Source organism: Actinia tenebrosa, unplaced genomic scaffold (genome assembly GCF_029948245.1).
Source record: "Actinia tenebrosa isolate PJP-AT-01 unplaced genomic scaffold, QUT_ActTen_1.0 PGA_scaffold1__47_contigs__length_23844297, whole genome shotgun sequence".
NCBI lineage: Eukaryota > Metazoa > Cnidaria > Anthozoa > Actiniaria > Actiniidae > Actinia > Actinia tenebrosa.
The window spans coordinates 9,829,972-9,852,825 of NW_028292578.1; the positions used below are offsets into that span (position 1 = coordinate 9,829,972).

Here is a 22,854-nt window from a genome sequence, read left to right on the forward strand (position 1 = left end):
CCACAGATTGAACAATACTAATTCCTGAATGCTTGAAGCAGAAATCTGCTGGAGACTATACGACAATAATGTATGTTTTGGTTAGAAAGCGAACCTATAGTGGTCTCAGCTGTTATTGGCATCGCTATTTCGATTTTCTATTCGTCACTTCGTTTATGTTGACAACCCCATGTGTTCACCATGCCAAACCAATCTAAATCTTGCCGAGCTCAGCTCATCTAAGGATTTCTTAATAGAATATATATATGCACGTGACCGCGATAAGAAGATTAATGGCATAATCCAAATACTTTGTACATGCATAAGTCAGTTAACAACGACGTATAAGTACATCCTTTTTGAGCAAGTTTTCGGTTTTGAGTCCTAACTTTTTACTATAAAATCTAACTATTTAAGAAAATTGAATCCTGGAACGTAAAGAGTTCAAGGGTTCCTTGAAGCATTTCGAAACTTAGTATTCTGCATACCCCTAGGGATACCCCGTTGGGATAGATTTTTGTATTTGATGTCTGTACCGTCCAAGTGGTGAAAAGGAACCAAATATTTAAAAAATACAGCAGTGCTTGAGAAAGAAGCGAAGGGTCTTAGATTTTGACTTAAAAATACTTTGTTTAGATTCGAAAATTTTAGGGGTGGGGTGGTTTATCTGAAAGATTGGTAGCAATATTGACCCAAGGGACCACCCCATTGTCTAGACTTTAGTCACGGCCTGGTGACCTAGTTTAGTTAGTACCAAACAGCTGAAGATCGACGTACTTTAGTTCGGCCTTTTCATCATTGTGATGAGTTGATTCATAGAAAAAATGTTGTTCGCAGTTTGATTTCTTCGTTTTAAAGAATGCCTGTTTGTGATTCTCTCGAGGCAATGGTCATTTGCCAGGAGGCCAAAAGATTCCAATCGTTTTATCCTCGAATTCAACAGCTATCCGAACTGCTAGAGCAAGTCGATAACGTTCCTTTGAAACGAAAAATGCGAGAATTGGTCAACGGTTTAGAAGGTAAGCCTTTCTTGTTTATCTTATAACAGATTAATCTAGACTCTCCAAGGTTTTTAGGGTCCAGATTATCGAGGTAAAGTGATATTGAATAGCCCTCGAAGTTTCTTCACCAAAACGCGCTTACTACGAGAACAGGTAGCTACAGATCGATCACTCTATTGACTCAAAAACTCTCAAACGTAAACACAGTTATTCTCTAAAGTATATCATTTAAATCATCAATAGCGCTGAAAATCTTAAACCTTTTTCATTCATCAAAATTGGATCTTTATGGTAGGGAATTTTATAATTTTTGAAAAAAATACTGCTTCACATTAGTGCGTACAAGCGTGAAACGTTGTGAAAACATTGAAAAAAAAAAAAGATTGAGTTATCTGTGGTGCTGAACATTACTCTCTCGTTTAGAGTATTTTATATTTACAAGAAAAAAGGAGTAACGGGAAAAACATCTTTAAGGCTTTTAGATAATTTTAGAGTTGCATAAATATACTCTAGAGATATCGCCCAAAACGTCTGACAACTTGTCGCTACTGATTGATGAAGAACTGACAGAATAACCAATCACTCTTATAGATAAGCTTATGATTAATTGTTTTTACAAATTTACTAAAAAGTCCTGTTTTCTTTACATCGAAAGGTCTATTTTATAGAATATAGCTGTCGCTTGTCTTTGCATTATGAAGTTTTCAATTCACGTTTTTTTGTTCTAACAAGAGATCTATTCTATCGACCGTCATTAAAACTCTATCCTGAATAGAACCCATAAAAAATGTCGAGAATTAAAATCCACTCATATTACAATATTTGTAATATTTTTGATCTTTCTTAAACATTTCCTGATCCGCAAATATATTTAAGTTAAAACCAATGTAATTAACGTCTTGGATTTCAGAGGCTTCGCGCTTGCAAGACGTTAATGTCGTTAAGTGTCTTTTATTTTCTCATTGAGAAAAGGTTCAAAGGTTCATCGAAAATGTACTATCCCCCTAAAGTAATTTAGTTCAGATTTATTCCCTCATTTATACAACTATTTCTGCTGTCTATCGCAATTTTTTCACCCCCAAAAAATTTTAAAATCTTTCTTGACCTTTCTCCCCTTCCCTTCGATGGAAAGGCCCCAGGACATTGACTCTTTTAATAGCTCAATATTTTGTTGACATTTTTCTACTTAAGGCAATGTGACAATCTGCATTTGTAGGTCATAATGTCTAGCCTTTAAATTCTAATTCAAAATCAATTCTCAATACTCAGGTTCCAATGATGAAAAACATGCTTACATAAGTGCGCATTCAAACTTGGATTAGAATGTTTCTTAAAAAAAAGAAAACGGAAAGAAATTTGGGCATATTTATTCATTCCAAGACTCAATTACAATGTGTTTTATATTAAGATGTAATTATATATAGACATATACATTTAGTGAGCGTCTATGTCCAATTATTCAACTCATCTCCAGTTTGCTAGTGACAGACAAACAGACAAATGTCTCAAAAGATCTGCAGTAACACAGTTATATTGTTGAATAATCCTCAAGGATTATAAACCAATAATACAAGATATAAGTATCAATAAATGCTTATTTTATTGCTTTAAATTTAGAAACCAAAATGTCTGAAGAGGGCTTTTTGTATAGGTATAGTCGTCATTGTCTTAGTTGATTGGCAACTTCCTGTGCAGGCCAACATAAGGTCAATATATTCTCATAAACATTATTTACCTCATTGTAGCTAATCTACCTCATAATAATTATCAAAACTATTTTTTTTATTCAATTTATACAACTTCCAGAAAAAAATTAAACTATCTATTATCTTTATTTTTTTGACAAGTTAAATGTCCGGAATCAATGTATTGAATTTTTGTTAAACCATATTTTTCCCCATCGTTCTCTTCCAGAACTAGGGAGCTCATCTAGAGAAATTTAATACAATACTGAAAGTATACATACATGTATAGCCTTGTAGTAATTATACCATTATTGATATTAAAAAACATAAGATGTAAAGATTATACAATGTCCTATAATGATAAGAATCTTATCACATTTCACATGTGATGAGTTAATAAATTGTAATAAAGAGACACCAGCAGCAGCTAAGTGGAAATCAAGACTCTGTATCAACTTACATTATTAGCATGATAAAAGATTATTTTAACAGAATTATTTACATCCAGAAAGTTATATGTATCTATTATAAGTAGAATTTACACATATTTTAATCATTGATTATAAGTTATTCAAGAATTATAGTAATTGAAAATTTTGTGGTGAAAACACATAAATTTTATAAAACATGACGTTTCAGCTATTCTTGTTATAGCATTTATCAGAAAAAATACAATATTACTATCATTTCCAAACACAAAAGCCATTTCAGTCATTTCTAACTTCATAATAAATGGTTGAACTTTGCTGACCAGCTTTGGAACTTTGGCTCCTCTATGTAATTGTCATCATTTCCAAGAGAATAAATTTGAATTATGTACACGTATCAGCAGTAGTACTAACAAATTTTTAAACCTTGCGTGAAATCCATTGCAAAGTACATGCATCAACAGCATGGCTTTGATGATATAACATGAAAATGGAGGACATTTTCTGTTACTAACTTTTTTCTTTATCTTTTCAGAAACCTTCCTTAATAGTCCTGAGTTTACGGCTAGCAAGATCAGCAGTAACTTGGAACTGAGACTTGTAAGTAATATGTATTGTTGCATTGTTTTACAGCATATCCTTCTAATAGGATATGCGACCCACAGAAAGATTCCAAAAAATGCATAAGGAATTTAAGTTCAAACAGGAGTAAAGGAGAGAGAAGGGAATATGAAGGATGAAACTGCAGAAGTCACCACAGATTACATTTGGGTGGGAGAGTTGTCATATAAGAATATGAACCAGATTGTTTAATTATTTTATTTTATTTACTCTATAACTTTTTAACTGGTCATAAGTACTTGATTAATTAATCTTGATTTTTTTTTTAGAATAATGTCTTTTATTTATGTATTTTCATTCATTCATTCACTCACTCACTCACTCACTACCTCACTCACTCACTCATTCACTCACTCATTTGTTGGTTCATCCATTCCATTTACTTATTTATATAAATTGTTAGTATATATTGTAGATAGTTATATTAATTTGTTTTATGCATATTAGTTGTTAAGTGGTCTTGAACTATACTGAAACATCGCTATATATATATTATTATTTTATAAAGTTCAGATAATACAAGCCATGATATCTGGCCAAGACCATCAGGCAATTAGTTTTAGCTCAGTTTTTCCAATGTTACTGGTCAAAAGGACCAGTAAGACAAAGTTTTGACTTTGCAAGATCCAATTCTGACTGGACATTTTGAAGTCCAATGACATGCTGTTATTAATCCCTGTATAAGAAATTTTAATGAACAATTAGACCTGAAGCCTAAATGGTTAACAAGTCACAAGCTCATTAGGCTGAAGGGCAAATAGATTATTGACTGAAAGTGATAGACTGTGAGGACTAGAAGTCTAAATGTTTTAGTCTAAACCTATTACTGATCAAATAAATAGATACAAAGAATTTTGAAATTAGGCTGAAAACATGAGTTAGCCACCATTGTTTTGGATTTCAAAACTGGCACTTTTCGCTAGAGTGTATAGGCATAATTTTATCTGTGAAAAAGTTAACTAACAAACTTTTACAAACTAGTTCAAAGTGTTGTAGGTCTACAATCTACTGAACTTACTAATTTGTGCAAATTTGTGCAATTTCTTACGAAGTTTTTCATGGAAATATGGTGTGCAATCTAGTGGTGTATATCGTTAATATAAAAGTAGGACAAAATAGCAGAATTGTCAGCAAAAATGAGTGGGATGGCAGGATCTGTGAACCCCTATTGTGGATACTCATTAGGTGGGGTGTCACAATCATATCCAGATACAGTGTAACTAGAGTCAATTTGAAATTGGTAAAAATGGAATTATTTGAGCTAAAATGTTTTCTTAATATTCTCCAGGGTATTGTGGGGAGCTCAGTTTCTGGCAAGTCATTTCTTGTTCAAAGATATCTGACTGGTATCTATCCTAAAATGGAGTCTTTCAGTGGTAGATATAAGAAAGAAGTTCTTCATGATGGTCAAAGTCATCTGTTACTTATAAGAGACGAGACCGGTCCACCAGATCTCCAGGTATTGTACTTGACTAGTAATAAGGCATTTTTTATGGGTTGGCCTTTTGTATTGTTATGTTGGCTCATTAGAATTATTGTAATGAAGCCTTTAAGAGATACCACTTTGGGAATTATGAAAGCCATTTGAAAGGCATTTGGGGACACCAAGTATGTTAAGGCCTAGTTTTTCTTTGTGAAAAGATCTATCAATGTGGCAACGAGAAATAAAAATAAATTTCGTGAAATAAAGGAATAAAACCAGGCCTTAACATACTCGATACTGATACCATAGTAGCCATGTATAGCATTTGAGAGGCATGGAGGAGAATGGATACTATTTGGAAGGCATACAAGCCAATTGAGGGGTGTTGATGGCATTTGGGAGACATGGATACCATTTGTGTGGCATGGGTCACACTTGAGACACATAATTCCCATTTGGGAGGCGTGGAAGCCATTTGAGGGTAAACACCATTTTGTAAGACATGGAAGCCATTTGAGGGTGGATGCCATTTGGGAGGAATGAAAGCCATTTGAGGGTGGATACCATTTGGGAGGCATGGAAGCAATTTGTGCATGGATACCATTTGGGAGGCATGGAAGCCATTTGAGGGTAGATACAATTTGGAAGACATGGAAGCCATTTGAGAGTGAATACCATAGGTAGGCATGGAAGCCATTTGAGGGTGAGCACCATTTGGTAGGCATGGAAGCCATTTGAGGGTAGATATGGTTTGAGAGGCATGGAGGCTATTTGAAGTTGAATACCATTTGGGAGACATGGAAGCCATTTGAGAGTGAAATGACCATTTGGGAGGCATGGAAGCCATTTGAGAGTGAAATGACCATTTGGGAGACATGGAAGCCATTTGAGAGTGAAATGACCATTTGGGAGGCATGGAAGCCATTTGAGGGTAGATAGGAATTATTGATTTGCATTTAGGCCACTCACTGCCACCATCAAAAATCTATATAATATGCCATGTTAATGAGTTTCTGTTTGTTTTCCTCCAGTTCACTCAATGGGTTGATGCTGTGATATTCGTGTTCAGCTTGGATGATGAGCTAAGCTACAGCATGATCCCAGGATACTATGCTAAAATGGCTCAGTACAGGAATATATCTGATGTACCTGTGATTCTGGTTGCAATGAGAGGTAGGGAGAAAAAAAACTTTTTGTGACCTTTTGGTAATTGCATTCACATCACTCATAGTGCATTTCGGGCTTGGCATGCAACTTAAAGTGCCTATCACCCTTCTGACAATATTCACAGTATTGATTCTACATGGGGTAAGATGTTGAAAAGCCCGAAAATATTTCATAGTTTGAGTGTGGCTTCTTGAAGTTATAAAGGTTTTTCCATGCCATATGCTATTGTTATGACGTATGAGGAGTAATAATTTAATATACAAAACATTACTGGCACACATAAATAAAATTTGGAAGTCACTGTTTTTCCCATTGCTCTTATAGAAATTATAGCAAGTTAGTTTTCACATAGAAGCCGGTGTTCCAAATTACGAGGAACAACAAACAACTATAAATGCCTCCTCAAACGTCACAACATTAGCATATGGCATGGAAAAACCTTCATAATTTCAAGAAGCCGCACTCAAACTATGAAATTTTTTCAGGTCATTCGACATCTTACCCCATGTAGAATCAATACTGCAAATATTGTCAGAAGGGTGATAGCACTTTAACTTTCACCAACCTCCTTTGAAATGGCTTTATTTTTCGTCCATTCTTCTTCCTTCTTAATATTTTATCCATTCCGGTTCTTCTCTCAGATGGTATCGATGACTCCTACCCAGGAACAGTAAGCATACAACGAATAAAGAAACTAATAAATGATATGAAGCAGTGTGTCTACATGGAAGCTTCTGCTCTCACTGGTGATAATGTGGATGCAATATTCCAGACAGGTAAGGGAAAATAAAGATAGTATTATACAGGGAAATTGTCGGCTTTCCTCACGCTGGGCCGTAACGAATGCTGTGTTTATTGGGCAACGCCCTGTTACAGATTAGGATGCAGGAATTTTTTTATCCGAAACATTTGGAGGAAAAAAAAAAAAAAAAGAAAAGAAAAAAGAAAGAAAAGAAAAGAAAGCGTACCTTTTGGTTCTCATAGCGTTTTCATATCGTAATATTTTACTTTTGTCTTCCGTCTCGTGGTAAGTAAGGCTTTCCATGTTTCCACATTTGGTGGGGTAAAAAAAAAAAAGAAAAGAAAAGAAAGCGTACCTTATGTTTCTCATAGAGTCTTCATATCGTAATGTTTTTATTCTGTCTTCCGTCTCGTGGTAAGCAAGGCTTTCCATGTTTCTGTGATGCAGACATTGTTTGGCATTCCTCCATCAAATTTTAAACCATCTGGGTTATTGTTTATCTCGTGGCGAAAGCCAAGAACCTAGACAGCTGCTAAAGGTTGTCGAGGTCGGCGCTGAAACACGAAAACTTCTATAATGAAAAGTAGATTTTTAAATTTCTAAAACAGTCTTCTGACGTTTTTTGGTAAACTGAACCCATGATGTTATGTATAGCAGCAGTTGCTATGGGCTACGGAGGCTCATGTTGCTTTCCTTCATTTCATTTCCTTTCCTTTTCCACTCGCTATCACGTCCAGTCATTTACCCACACAGCCCACGTTCCCATAGTAAAGATTATCCCGTCTTCTCAAGGGTGGTGGAAGAGGAGGAAGAAGGATTTGTTGTGTCGATGTCAAATCTGTCTAAGACTTATGTGATTCAGATCTTTCACTTACGAAAAAGATTTTTATGCTGGTAGGCGAGAGATAGCAAACACAGTGAAGTTGTTATCTATTAGGAATGTTGTTTTCGATGACGTAGCTCGGCCCCCTGCTCTAAAAACACCATGAATCATGTGTTAATAAGCTAATTCCCGCTTCAGATGTATTATGTAGACAGGAAATACGTAAAGAGTTTGTTTGTTTAGTGTGATCTCAATTGTCTTCTTCTCAATCCACTGTTGAGTCTATTGTTGGATTGGATTCAAAACTCCAGCACTGAAAAATACAAGCGGAGACTGAAAAAATCTAAGGCACGGCCTACTAAACGCTAACTTGTTTAATCTGGAGATAAATAGATTTATCTCCCTCTTTTCGAAAGGTATTATATTCGTAATTCTATAATTAATATCTGTAATCTTATAGTTGTCGTATAATAGTTGTTGGCTCTAAAGTGGGGTGATGTTGTCATTGATCATACCACCGACCATGATATACTAGACGTTTAAACCTCTTTATATTGAACCATATTGATTGTATTTAGCGGGATATATACATCACGTCTTGGCTAGTAATATCAATCATTACTTGACCCTATCTTTCACGTTATTTAGTCGTGACTGCCAATACGAGCCCTGCCAAGTGATACGTCATAGGTCTGAGACGTCTAGGGTACAAGAAAACTCAAAGTCGTAAGAATATGCGATAATATAATATTATGATTTTCTATTGAAGATTGTTGTGTTTAAAAGATGTTGACATTATTATATTACCGGAAAACTAGCCCAAAACCGGCGGCAGTATTTAGCGGAGTAGTGGGCCAACGACCGCGGGTGTTACCGGGTCATCCCCACTGACATCCGGTGTATTGCCTTATTTGGACGAGATTGTTTAGTATATCGCCAAGACTGATAGACCTCTATATTGACTACCAGAAGGCCACTATCACTAGTTCTTTACCCATACCGGCTTATTAGAGACACTTGGCATGGCTTTAGAATGTGTTTCTGAACTTCTTTTTGATGAAACTATCTGGTAACTACGAAATTCTGTGTAGTTTGGGGACACCTTGAAGGATAAAAGTAGATAGCTTGGACCTCCAGTGTATGAAATGCATATTCACGTACCAAAGTTGAATTTCTTTGGAACGCGTGGGTACGCCGATTTTACTACCGTCGACAATGGTAGGTTTTAATACTCTTAATATCAAAAAGAACATCCATACAGACTGAAGATAAAATATTCTTTATCTCAATGAAATCACTGAATGGTCGTCTCAGTACGTGCCATCTTGGTTGCTGAGGACTACTGTATTTGCAGTGGATTTGCTTGTCAATTTTCTTTGGCCGAGTTCAAAATTCATGTGTTTTAAATTCTACGGAGACGTCAATATCGCTTACATTATATTCCCGATACCTTTGTAGTGAGTGAGACACTAATGGACTAATTGTGAGTTTATAATTTGTTAAGGAGCTGAAAATGCGCTTTTTTTTCCTCACTGACTTTTCGTGCGTTTAAATTTGAATATTCTATTTGCGTTCAAGGTAAACATTAATTGTTCGTTTACATAGGATACGAAGGAAAATTATATGGAGAATCGATTCTCGAATTCTTGTATGTGTTTGGTTCGTATTATTCGAGGGCGACATTTATTTGTCGTGTGTTGCCTGACAACCCGCGGTTTTTCCTCTAAAAAATGGTAAATTTTGCTATGGAATTAAAATTACTTTTTCTCATGAGTAATCTTGATTTCATTTGGGACTTTTTTGGCTACTTTGAAATTTGGCACACGAATATTTGTCGATATATTTAAGAATGTAGTAAGTTATAACGAAAAGAACGTCTTGTATTTTTATACACTCACGTATCTAGAACCTCACACCGTTACCATCAACTAATGTTAAATTTAGCACGTTATACCAGTGTAATATTGTAGATGTCAGAACTATTATTAGAAATTTTCAATCCATATTTTATTTATAAGCACATACGAGCCTTTTTGTTTAACTAGTTCTGTAGTTTCAGCGAATTCGAGGAAGGAAATTATGAACTGTTTCCTCGTTTCTCAAGATATATACTGAGTATATTTATCCGATACTAGATATGATACCGTAAGAGCAGAGTTGACTTTCATGTAAGAGATTTTTTATTCTATTGATATTTTTTCTCTGCCAGAGTCCTTTAATCTTTCTAGGTATTTTAGAATTCCAATCGTTGTTTTAGTTTCAGCTTGCAGCAAGCTAGGTTGTTTTTTTTTTGTTACAATAAAATTTAGCGAAAACTATGCCTTTTAAGCATTCTTCCTTTCTCAATTTTATCTCATTAGAATTTTTTGAATGAAAATAGCTTGAAAGTATGTTGGTGTACTCGCTTATCTCAAAACCATCTCATAATAATAAAAATTAAAATAATGTGGTTTGGTTTTGACCAATAGAAACGTTTAATGACTTTCTCTTTTAAAACAAAAATTTTGACCATTATTTAAATATAATTGTGTCACAGTCATTAGCTGATTCTTATTGTGAACGAAATAACGAAGATAATGAATGATATAAAATATCTCGGTACGAGCTGCCTGGGGAAAAACTGCCCAAGATCCTAAATACAATCCCTCAGGCTACATTTCTTCCTTGGAGTTAAGCAGTATTCTTACTCTATAAAGGGAATAATGAAACGCCTCATCTGAATTCCCAGCGTATCAGATTGGATATAACATTTAATAGAGGGTAAAGATTCAAAGGCCCGGCCTTAGCTACCTTAGAAATGATAAAATAAACGTATGTATATTTAAGGAATCGCGTCATAGAACCGGAATTGCTGAAGTAAAATGTACGTGCCTTCGTAGTAACACGTTTGCAATATAATAACGTCATCATGAGTTACATTTAAACTCTAAATTAAGAATTAAAGGTAAATAGAGCACGTTTGTTATTTCTTGCTTTTTTGATTGACAAAAGTCTACAAATATTTTGGCGTCAAAACTTCTTTTTTGAAAAAAGATCGAAGCAGCTGGCCGGAAGTAGTTTGCAGTTTGCAGGCTCGTGATCGTGTATTAGCATATTTTGGTTTATGGCATGCATGTGGAAATAAAGTTGTTCAGAATACTGATCTCAAGTTGTTCCCTTTGTCATCACGGAGCGGATTCTCTTGGATTCTGTACGGCTAGACGAGCTTGTAGCCTTGATAACTTACGAACTATAATTATTTGTGGATGAAGAACGAACAGAGAAAATAATAAATTAGCACTGCACTTCGGTGTTTTTGGGAGAAGAGTTGAGCGGAACCGAGTCTGTTGTAAACCAAGAGCGGCTGAAATTCCATTGCTACTGTACGATCCCACAGGTGTTGAACAGAAAGAATATATCATCGTTTTTAATATGGATATTTTCCACTGTTGACTTCAAGAAGACATTAACATCAAAATTTTGTACCAGATATTGCTATAAAATGGAACTCTCGTTTGGTGTTTTGTGCCTCGGTCGAAAAGTGGGCGCGTTGTGACACTCGGAACTTTTCTAAACCCTAGAATCTTTTGAGAAGGAATCAATTTTTAAAATAAGAAATTTATATTAAACTTTCATTCCAAGTCTACCATGATTCGACGGAGCTTTCAGCTTTCTGGTTCGTACGATGTGATTAAAGATATTACTGATTTGGAAGGTGAGTGTGGTGTAAATACTTTGTTCACATAAAGCCAGTCCTCGAATGAATATTATATTGATAAATTCACTGTATCAACATTTTGAGAATTCAAGATTTCTATCGATCTCTAGATCTATCGCAGGAAGTGTTGTGATTGATCGCGCTGTTGAAATATGCATCATAAAAAGTCGTTCACAATTATTAGACATGTTTATTGTCAGCCTGCTGTATTTATTTATTTATTTAATTAGGTTTATAACTTGAACCTGCCATGACCCTGTTTAGAATTAACATTATCGTAAATTTAGCTGATTTTCCACCGTGTTTTGCGTGCCCCAGAAGTGACAACACCAATGATTTATTGGTTACCGACTGCCCCATACCATTGCGTCTATAAGTTCCCCTAATTAAGACTCCAAACTCTATCCTACTCCTTTACAATAAAATTTAATTGTCAATGGGGGATTTACCTGTCTCTCTGTAAATGAAACTTTGCATTTTAAAGCTTCAATTATAAAAAAGGTAACCTACTTAAAGTTACATGTCGATGCAATGTTAGAACTACATAAACAAGCGTGAAACCTTTGACTTGAGATAATGTTAGTAACTATTTGAAGCATTTAAAAAATATGTTTGAAAATTCTTATTCCTTGCAACCTGTGACCTTATAAACTTGTAGATAACTCTAAAGTATTTCCCGTGTGTTTTTTAAAAATCTAAATTCGTTTATTTGTTAACTCGTGTTTCAATAAGAAGTTATCAATGATACACGAGAACTTATTCAGCGCGAAAATTCTGGATTGAATGTAGTAGCCAGTATGTAGAAATGTTTTGAGATATCTTTATCTGTTTTTAGTAATAGATAGCAATATGTTTGGTATTAATGTTCTAAACACTTTTTCGGGAAGCAAAGCAAAGGCATGAATTGATATCATCATTATGAATATTCAAGTATCATTTCTCCAACTGTGTACAACAAGAAGGATAAATCCTTGATTGGCATTTGTCACACATGGTAATTATCACTTTAAATATTTGGAATTAATACCTACTTATCCCACATTTTAGTCACTGATTGTTGTGCCTTACAAGTAGTAACTTCATTTAAGACTGTAGCATCATTCATTAAAACAAAGTAAATACTTTTAATTTAATTTGTGTACACTTATTTGTAGTTATTTGTTATGGTTGATATTAGCTTCTGTAGTAACGATGTATTATATTTCTAGTTATTCATACATAAATGGTAGATTTGACATCATGCAACATCAAATAATATACAAACATCATTGAAAACAGTGCAAAGTGGTTCCTTTTAAATTCAGGTAACCAAAATAGCCATTTACGATCTTTCCTTTGCCAAGCAATCATGAAAAACTCTCAATGACAGTATAATGTTAAAGCTAGAAAAGTCTCATACTTCATTAGAAAACTTTTTCTTTTGCATTTGAATGTGTTTTTCGAAAAAGATGGCATACTTTGGCTATGAAGATCATTTTTTTATAAGATAAACTTTCTATGAAGTGCTACTTGTTTGTGTTGAAAACTATAAACATACTATATTGTGTGAAATGTACAAATTTATTTACTTATATATTTATTTAATTTATTACATGTAAACTTCCACTGAGTGCTAATACCAAGTAGTAATAATGAAGCAAAATAGTAGAAAAGTTAAAAAACGTAATAACGAAATACAAAAATCTGAGTGATTGACAATCACATCAAAGTATGCCCCAACTAGGTGAAGGCCCATATGATTCTTTTGATTTAGTTTGGATGTCTTGAAAGCATCAGCACTTAATCCTTAAATGTGAATAATAGACACTTGTGAATAATGAAAAAAGACATTGAACAATTTTGTTGATATTATTTATTATGTACTTAATACCCAACAAAGCCTGAATAGTATATTTTTTCTTTGGCTTCAGGAAAGTGAATCAGCTTTCTTGGAAACAATGCATCTTTTTGTTATTAATTATTCTTAAGACTTTCATTTTGGCTTCTTAATTTTCCAAGTTTGATGTCAACCCTTCTATACTTTCGATTCATGTCTTTTATTCATAAGATTGATTGCTTTATTCAAAAATTATATTAACGCGATAGTATAAATAGAATTCAATGTGTGAATCTGTAATCTTCTTCCGGTGTGATCTAAAGTAGTCCCTATATTGTTTACACCATGTTGTTCTTTGTCTACATACATACATGTCCGTACAGCAATTATTGAAGGTTTAGAGAAAATAAATCACACAAAAATGATTGCAATGTAAATAAGGTGCAACTACAGCAATACCCATGTAAATTGTATAATGTGCCAGTTCAATGGTTGGTGTTGGGTAATGAGTTTTTTGTATACTGTTGAGTGTGTAGTGAGCTACTGTATCAATTTATTGGGATATTGATAGATGATATTAGATTGGAAGTTTTATTATTGGTGATATATCAGTGGTTGATTGGTGGATTATTGGTAGGGTCAGTGGGTTATTGGTGGGTTGGTGGGTTATTGGTAGGGTCAGTGGGTAGTAGAGATTGTTGGGTAGGTTGTTGATAGTATGTCACTATGTTAATGTATAATTGGTTGTTGGTTTGTGGGTAGTTGGTAGAGTATCGCTGGGTTGGAAGTCATGTAGTTATTTGATGGTAAATAAGTGATCATATGTCAGCAGATTAGTGATCAAAGTTTGTGGGTAGATGTTGTGTTGCTGTTGCGATACAGTGTAACAGGACACCCTGTTGACACATTGACACAGGGAACGAACAATATAAACAGGTGGTAACCAGAGGTCTAGCTCTTGCCTTTTCTACAGTACATTAGTATTGAGTGTGTTTATTATTTCTGTTTCAGCTATTGAGAAGTTAATCCAGTCTAAAGAAGTACCAGTACTAAAGTCCTATGATGAATTCCAATCTCCACTCCCAAAAGATGGAGATCAAAGCAATGTACTTTCCTCCAGTCCTGGAAATAGTGGGAACAATAGTCTGGTATCGACTCCATCATCAACTTCAAAACGATCAACAAGAAGGAGAACCATGTTATTTAGCTCGGTAAGTAAAATAAAAGTTGTTTGTCTACCACCATGGCAGTATGGCTCAGCTCCCTCCTCATCCCCTGCCCCTCCCCCTCTCCTTTGAGATGCACTGGGTATTATAAAATTCTACCCTCATAAAACAAGGACAATTCTTTTAGTTATTTTTTAAGGCAAAAATATTACTTCCCCAATAGACCAGTTTCGAGTTCCAAATTACCGCTGTGTTTCTTGATCACAGACTCATTTACACAGGGTTAGCCTTGATTTTGTGCAGAACATTCACATATTCCAGTCAAGGTCTGTTGAATTTCAAAGTGTATTGATGAAGTTGTGCATTCTTTACTTTACTGTTGGTATTTGTGAATATTTAGACACCGATTCGAGGCTAACCCTGTGTAAATGAGTGTGTATAATTAAGGAACACAGCAGTAATTTGGAACTCGAAACTGGTCTATTCTTCCACCCTTTTTTCTTCCATTTATGGATATTGAGTTGTTCCTATCATTTATGCAAAGTGATTGGTGATTGACATGCATGTTGTATGAATATGTTATGAATACTATATTTGCATGATAGAGTTTATGAAAAAATTGGCAAGTTTTAGGTCAAGTGTTTGGGCATTGTTGAAACCAGACAATCAAATTCATTAGTTTTTACTTTTTTCTTTTTCTTTTATTAAGACATCAGGATTTTTTTTCCCTTTTTTTTTCTTTTTTTTTTTTTTAATGAAAATTAAGTGTGGGGTTTTTACTCAAATTTTGTTTCTGAACAAAAGGAATATACGAAAGTAACCACACTTTTGAAAGGTTTTTGGATGGAATGTGAGGTGATTTCTTTTGTATTTCCCTGCTAGCAAAAGTGTTCCAGGCTCAAAATATCAGACTACTTTAGAGCTTTAAGTGAAAAGTATGAAAGCAATACTCAGCAACACTGCAAAACAAGAAAGATAAAAATATTAAGTTAAACAAATATCTTATAATTTAAATCTAAGAATATAAAATTATGATAGTCAATTACACTTTCTTTGTAGGAATTTTTTTATATAGAAAAATCTATGCTACTCATATTTCTTTTACATTTAGATTTTTAAAAAAACTTAATTAATACCAGATGGGAAACAAAAGACAAAATATGAAAATAAAGTTCCTTGCAATATCCTTACAACATTTTGCAACGATTAGCCCATTGATTGACAGCTTTACATTTGTAATGGTTTTTCATGTGGTTTGAGATGTTTCCTTTGAGGTCACTTGTTTTTAGTTGGTAATAGAAAAAGATAGATAAAGCAGCTATATGTTACGCAAGGTGGTTTAGTATATAGGTTGTTATAGATGAGGGTAACTATAATAAACAGCAGCTAATTCAAAACAGCTGTGGAATTTTTTTTCTTTCTTGACAATTCGTATCGAAAATATGATAATTTGTTAAAATGATAATAGTTCCTTTTCTCATTTGGTAAATACCACTGTGTTTTATGACTAGAGACTTATCTGCACAGGCTTTGCCCTGCAAATCATTTGCAAAAGTCAACTGTGATGCAAAGAATGTGCAGCTTGAGCAATGCGTATGTTTTACAATCTCACAGAGTTAATGGTATCTGTGAACAGCTGGCTTATAAAGGAGGCTAAGCCTGTGTAAATGAGTCTGTGGTCTTCAAAAACAGTGGTATGCATTGAATACAAAACTAGTGTATCGTAATATTAATTCAAAAAAGTGAATACTCTTAAACTACCACCAATAAATATTTTTGATTTTGCTGTTCACAGAAAGATAAAAAGGAAAAGGAGGTTTTTCCAGACACAGATGTTGGCAGTGGACGGGATATTCCCATCAAGCAGGTATGACAATTATTGTTATATTATGATAGGAACTTAAATGTCAGATTGCATAAACTAATCTCCCAATCTCTTTTAGCTTTGGAACTCTTGCTGCACCGCGGTGGAAAATAATGTATTAACCCTGCAATTATACCACCTTGCACCTCATCAAAACAGCGTTAACATCTTCTCAACATTTCAATGTTAATAATGTCCTTTTCCTATATGTAGGGTTATCTTTATAAAAGGAGTGCCAACTCAATGAAACGAGAATGGAAAAAGAAGTATGTGACATTACTAGACAATGGAATGTTAGTTTACTATCCTAACTTACATGTAAGTATTGAAACTATTAAAATGACATCATTAACATCTTACATAACGTTTCGGACGCTAGTCCTTTGTCGGAGTACTTTACTCCGACGAAGGACTAGCATCCAAAACGTCAGTCTTTTCATCTTTTCACGGTGTATAATTTACCTTTTCATCATTACTGTTTCATTAGAAACACCGACGCAGCTCACACTAGTTTTTGGCTAGTTATAACATCTTACATAGTTTAATCATAAGAGATCTTTAAGTTTCTCAGGGCTGCATACTTATCAAAATCAAATTTGACAGGCAATAAAGTGAGAATACAAATACCATGGAGCACCCTGGAAAGTACATATGCATGTGGGTGGGGGGCTTAGATCTTAGATTGCAAAAATATTAGGCCAATATGTTTAAGACTAAACGTTTGGTGTGTGGATTTGAAAATATAAAAAACTAGCATATATATGACTAAGCGTGAGGGAGGCTAAAGACTTGAAAAACAACTTGAAAAACTTAGTGGGTATCAGAGAGACTTATTGCCCTTCCAGCCCCTTCCTGCTCTCTGCAGTTCCAGAAACAGTACGTTTTCGAATGAGAATAGATTTTCTTTACGAAATATGAAAAAAAGATTATCCTTCCTTCATGCATAATTTATAGGCAATAACTTTTCAGTGTAGTTTGTCAAGTTTGTACGTGCATGCAGCCTATGAATGTGTTTTTTATGGGCTACCAACTTAATATATTATATATTATAAGATATGAATTATCATAGCGTGGTGTTTAATTTTTTTTCTTTTTCTCAGGATTATATGGCAGAAATACATGAAAAAACACTCAATCTCAAACACACAACAGTAAAGATCCCTGGTCAAAGGCCTCCAAAAGCATCAACAACAACCAGCCAATCACAGGCCTCAGATTCTAGACCCACAACACCTGTCGAATTCTTATCAGAAAACAACAATAGCGGAAACGACTCTTTAGGAAAAAACTCTATCGTAATACAAAACGGTCTTGCAAGTGACTGTTCTCAAGTAGATGGACCTGTAGACCTTGATACTGCTCTTGCAAATGTAGGAAACCAAGCGATGATGCCTGCGGCATCGACAAACACAAATTCGTCAGTGAATTCAAGTAAGGGAGACCCAAACGCTCCTAGTGTAGTCAAGAAGAAAAATAAGAGAAGTAAACATACAAAATCATGTGAAATAGACTATGAAGAGCTTGAGAAAGCTTTGGCATCGGCAACCACTGGTGTTGCTGTGCCACCAATTATGAGAAATGACTCACAGACTTCGAGTTTGAAGAAGAAAGGGCATCGAAGAGCTAAGAGTGGGAGTGGCAGATTTGACACCGATACAGGTAATTAGACTTCTTCCTAAGACGTAAGTTTTTTTTCGATTTCAGACCACGTGTTATTCTCTAGAATATCATTTCTTTGTTTAACATGAATATAAACACATGAATAGACCCCTTGCAGTACGTCGGAATGCAGCTTAATTTGGAGGGCAAAACAATAGGTTTCCAATTCTCAGGAGATTGAAATTTTTTTTGTTTTGTTCTCCAAATTGAGCTCCTTTGACGTCACATGCAAGGGGTCTATATGGTTCAACGGATGCCTTCATTTCCTTCCTGTGACAATAAGCGTTTCATAGACATATGAATTCAAGGCTATATAGCTTTTAAGTCGCATGAAGAAGTGGCGATAAACGCTCCCTCCCAGTCGTAAAAGTCATTGAACGTGCGTTTTTCGTAACGATTTCATGTCACTTCCATTTATTTAAATGCTGTTTTTTAAATAAATTGTCCTTCTTCCATTTTTAGAGAATTTAGAATTCGAGTTTACCATAATATCACTTGATGGAAAATACTGGAACTTTGAAGCTGGATCACAAGAGGTACAGAAATGAATAAGTTCGATAATCCAGAGAGTCACTCATTTCTCTCAACTTTTCGTTTTTGTCAGGGTTATCGTTTAATCCTTTTCTTTGAAATATTGAATGAACAAAGCTTTACGTTATATTGACTTCCAGGAGAGAGATTCTTGGGTCCAGGTAGTGGAACAACAAATATTGACAAGTTTACAGACAAATGAGAGTGGAAAAGGAAAGGTACCACCAAATATGCGTCGTTTTTTCCTCTCCTTTCTTACAGGATTGCGTTACCCATCTTTCACAGCTCATCTTTTTCTCACCCCCATCTTTGCGTTACTCATAGTCTTTCCCTCCCTCCATAGCGATGCGTTCCCCATTATCCACGGCTCTTTTCCTTCACCCATTTGATTGCGTTAATCATAGTCTTTCCCTCTCTCCATAGGGATGCATTACCCATTATTCAAGGCTCTTTTCCTTCACCCATTTGATTGCGTTACTCATAGTCTTTCCCTCTCTCCATAGGGATGCGTTCCCCATTATCCACGGCTCTTTTCCTTCACCCATTTGATTGCGTTACTCATAGTCTTTCCCTCTCTCCATAGGGATGCGTTACCCATTATCCAAGGCTCTTTTCCTTCACCCATTTGATTGCGTTACTCATAGTCTTTCCCTCTCTCCATAGGGATGCGTTCCCCATTATCCACGGCTCTTTTCCTTCACCCATTTGATTGCGTTACTCATAGTCTTTCCCTCTCTCCATAGGGATGCGTTACCCATTATCCAGGGCTCTTTTCCTTCACCCATTTGATTGCGTTACTCATAGTCTTTCCCTCTCTCCATAGGGATGCGTTACCCATTATCCAGGGCTCTTTTCCTTCACCCATTTGATTGCGTTACTCATAGTCTTTACCTCCCTCCATAGGGATGCGTTACCCATTATCTAGGGCTATTTTCCTTCACCCATTTGATTGCGTTATTCATAGTGTTTCCCTCCCTCCATAGGGATGCGTTCCCCATTATTCAGGACTCTTTTCCTTCACCCATTTGATTGCGTTACTAGTCCATTTTCCACCCGGTTATAAAGAGTATAGGTAATGCTACTCTGATAAACGCAGGATAGTTATTTGTTTGAATAATTAAAGACATGACCACGGGTTTTACGTTGGATTGTAATTTAATTGAATAAACTGAACATGTTAGAAAATGCCAATCGTGGATCTCGTAGCCATTAGTGTTACTTTGTCTACACTATACCTCCCCTAATACTGTTCTGTTATTTTTCAGTCCCGAATAAATAGTGCAAATTCAAATGAAGGATCCGATATCCAAGCAATCAGAAGGGTACCTGGTAATGATATGTGCGTGGACTGTGGAGCACTAAGTAAGAAGGCTAAACGATATATAAAGAGGTTCTGTTATGAGTGAGAAACGCGTGCGATCCTAACTTAAGGCATGTACGTGGTACGACTCGCCGTAACACTGAAATGGTTTCCCATTGTTTCGTTGCATCTTGTCTCGTCCAATCACAACATGTCAAAGTACGCGCTCGGTTAGGGTCCGGCTGCGGCCAAACACTACGATTACAAATTTTCTGTTTTGTTTATCGTTTCTCACTCATACAAAAATCCATATTTAATCTCGCAATCATCAACAGAAAAAATATTTCAAGTTGCTCAATTGTGTCAAATACGCGCAGTTTTCTTTGTGATTTCCATCGTTGACCATTGCGAATTGCAAAAAGATGATGTTAAACGCGTATAGTTTTTTCAGTTTGGACAGGGAAAAAATAAGGAGCTTCTAAAAAAATCTTTGCCTTTTAGATCCGGACTGGGCGTCTCTCAACCTTGGTGCTCTGTTGTGTATCGAGTGTTCTGGTGTACACAGGAACCTGGGAACCCATTTATCTAGAGTGCGTTCTTTAGACCTGGACGACTGGCCTTCCGAATACACAGCTGTTATGTGTGCCATTGGCAACGATCTGGCTAACGGTATTTGGGAAGGACGATGTAATGAAGAGGAAAAGCCTACTTCTACGTCATCGAGGTAAAAAATATACAACATAGCATTACCAGAGGTTTTTTTAAATTATACTTTCTATTAAGTACCATAGACGCAAAGAGCGCGAGGAAAAGAAAACTGATTCACGATTCCTTCTCAGCTCCAAAGAAAACTTCCTCCTAACCGCAAAAAATAAACCTTGAACGTTAAAATATAGTTATAGTATCATGAGAAAGAACGTAAAGCAGAAAAGCAGTAATTTCAGTTTGACATAGAAATTTAGGATGAAGCTATTCTATGACCAAGAATTATAATTTAATGATGTAGTCAACGACGACAACGACAAAAATTAAAAGACGAAAGGTTGACGGAAAACATTTTGCGCATTTTAGAGACTAACTTTTCGAATTAACACTACTTCTTCTTTATCGCAGGGAGGACAAGGAACGTTGGATAAGAGCCAAATACGAAAGCAAACAGTTTTTATGTGAACTACCACCGTCAGAATTCTCTCTAGGCGAGGTGAGGCTATAGAGCGAGTAATGTTAATTTTTGTCTGTAAATAATGGCCTGCAACACTCATGAAGGGTGGACACACCAACCAGGACGTTGTGTGGAATTGGTTATTCCACCCTTCATATTTTGTTTCTCCCAACCCATCCCTTCCTTTTCCCTATGAGGCTTTTTCTCTATAAGTGTTCCCAGTACCCAGAAGACAGTAGGCTTAATTAACTTTACAAAAGGCAACGAAAAACTTCCCACCATCCTACAGACCTAAGAATATTCCTTACATAAATATTCTGGAGAGTCCTCTTTATTCACCTCCTACTAAACGCCGAGGACCCCCTCCCCTTTGGAAAAGCCAATGACAAGTGAAATGATCCTTTTGCGTTACTTAGTTGATTCATTATTTCATTCCATTTTCCCCCCCAGCAATTAAACGACGCTGTTACCAAGGAAGATTTACCTTTATGTATATTATTACTGGCTCACTGTACGCCAAGTGACGTTAATACAGTAAATGATGACAGAGACAAGCTTACACCGCTACATTCTGGATGTATGCTTGGAAATATTGTCATCACTCAACTTCTTGTATGGGTAAGTAAACCCACGCTTGATAACTATGCATTACGCATAAACTTCCATATGTCCATATTTTGGATTAGCATATGCTTATAGACTTTGCTTTCTTAGAGTACATAACATATATCCGTGAAAAAGTTAACTAAGAAAATTGTACAAATTAGTACAAAGTTTTGTAGGTCTACGGTCTACTGAGGTCTACTGAACTTACTAACCTTTTTAAATTAGTGCAATTTCTTACAAAGTTTTGCACGGATATATTGTATGCACTATACTACACACTCGTTTAAACACGAGAAATTTAAATGGTTTATGCCTCATTTCTTATTTGTTTCTAGTATTTTGCAGATGTTAAAGCTTTGGATGCGAACGGTAGGTCACCCCTGTGGCACGCCAAATCTTCTGGAAGTAAAGAGTGTGCGGACATACTGCGATACAATGGTTGTAATGACTTAGGAACCTTAGTACCTCAAGCTGATGACGTCATACTATAGCCACGTGACTACCACGTGATGTGGTGAATCAAGAATTATGCTGTGCTATCGACACTGTTGTATCAGGCTACATTACCAGCGTTGGGTTACCTTTATATTAAATCTCTTACGTAGTCGGCGTTGGGTTGCCTTTGTTCGCGAAGCCAGGTCAACGTTGATCGCATCCGAAGTATACAGAAGCCTGCGCTGGTAATTTGTTTTATGACTTGCGAGATCAAGTTGGGTTGACTTTGCTTTGTTTTATGTGAAAAGAGTGGAAACAAGTTGTCGACGACTTCCGTCAAAGTTCACGCATGCGCAAGAATTATTTCCTGTGGTTGTCATGGTAACAAAACTCTTACTTCTGAGTACGACAACAAATAGATGACGAAATATTTATTGATTTTTATTTACAATCAAAAGAAAATGTATATAAATCCTAATAAAGTCGAAAGTACCGACGATTATATAGTGAGTGAAAAAAGTGATTTTTAAAATGAATATTGAGTTGAGAAAGTTTTTCATTGGATAGTGAGTCCATAGTTTGTAGACTATGGTGAGTCACACGCTTTTACAACGACGACGATGACGATAACGACAACAAGGATAATGACGACGTATTTAATTGACACTTGTGTCAAATATTTCAGGATGCCTGAATTGTAAAATTTACTACCAAAATACTTGTTATACAATTAAAAATATTTGCTAAAA

At 35.5% G+C, this 22,854-nt stretch overlaps 1 protein-coding gene and 1 non-coding gene across 2 annotated transcripts; one reads left to right on the plus strand and one right to left on the minus strand.

Annotated features, from left to right (window-relative positions):
- The first annotated feature begins 726 nt into the window (after nucleotides 1–726).
- On the plus strand, nucleotides 727–22,854 carry LOC116288584 (arf-GAP with GTPase, ANK repeat and PH domain-containing protein 1). The gene is made up of 16 exons (XM_031695386.2): nucleotides 727–998; nucleotides 3,629–3,693; nucleotides 5,003–5,173; nucleotides 6,169–6,310; nucleotides 6,946–7,080; nucleotides 14,394–14,593; nucleotides 16,344–16,415; nucleotides 16,626–16,730; nucleotides 17,513–18,071; nucleotides 18,534–18,607; nucleotides 18,743–18,820; nucleotides 19,868–19,964; nucleotides 20,404–20,626; nucleotides 21,016–21,103; nucleotides 21,515–21,682; nucleotides 22,006–22,854. Exons 1-16 carry the CDS (start codon nucleotides 839–841, stop codon nucleotides 22,159–22,161), a joined length of 2,493 nt encoding a protein of 830 aa, XP_031551246.1. The 5' UTR covers nucleotides 727–838; the 3' UTR covers nucleotides 22,162–22,854.
- Nucleotides 6,171–7,950, minus strand: LOC116288588 (uncharacterized). Its single transcript, XR_004196211.2, has 3 exons — nucleotides 7,402–7,950; nucleotides 6,870–6,961; nucleotides 6,171–6,294 (listed from the first exon to the last, which is right to left on the minus strand). It is a non-coding gene; the product is annotated as an uncharacterized LOC116288588 (transcript).

Excerpts from the sequence above, each read along its gene's own strand:
- LOC116288584 (XM_031695386.2), top strand. The coding sequence starts at position 839 with ATGCCTGTTTGTGATTCTCTCGAGGCAATGGTCATTTGCCAGGAGGCC. Across the intron at positions 5,174-6,168 it reads CCGGTCCACCAGATCTCCAG|TTCACTCAATGGGTTGATGC; the intron begins GTATTGTACTTG and ends GTTTTCCTCCAG. Across the intron at positions 7,081-14,393 it reads GGATGCAATATTCCAGACAG|CTATTGAGAAGTTAATCCAG; the intron begins GTAAGGGAAAAT and ends TTTCTGTTTCAG.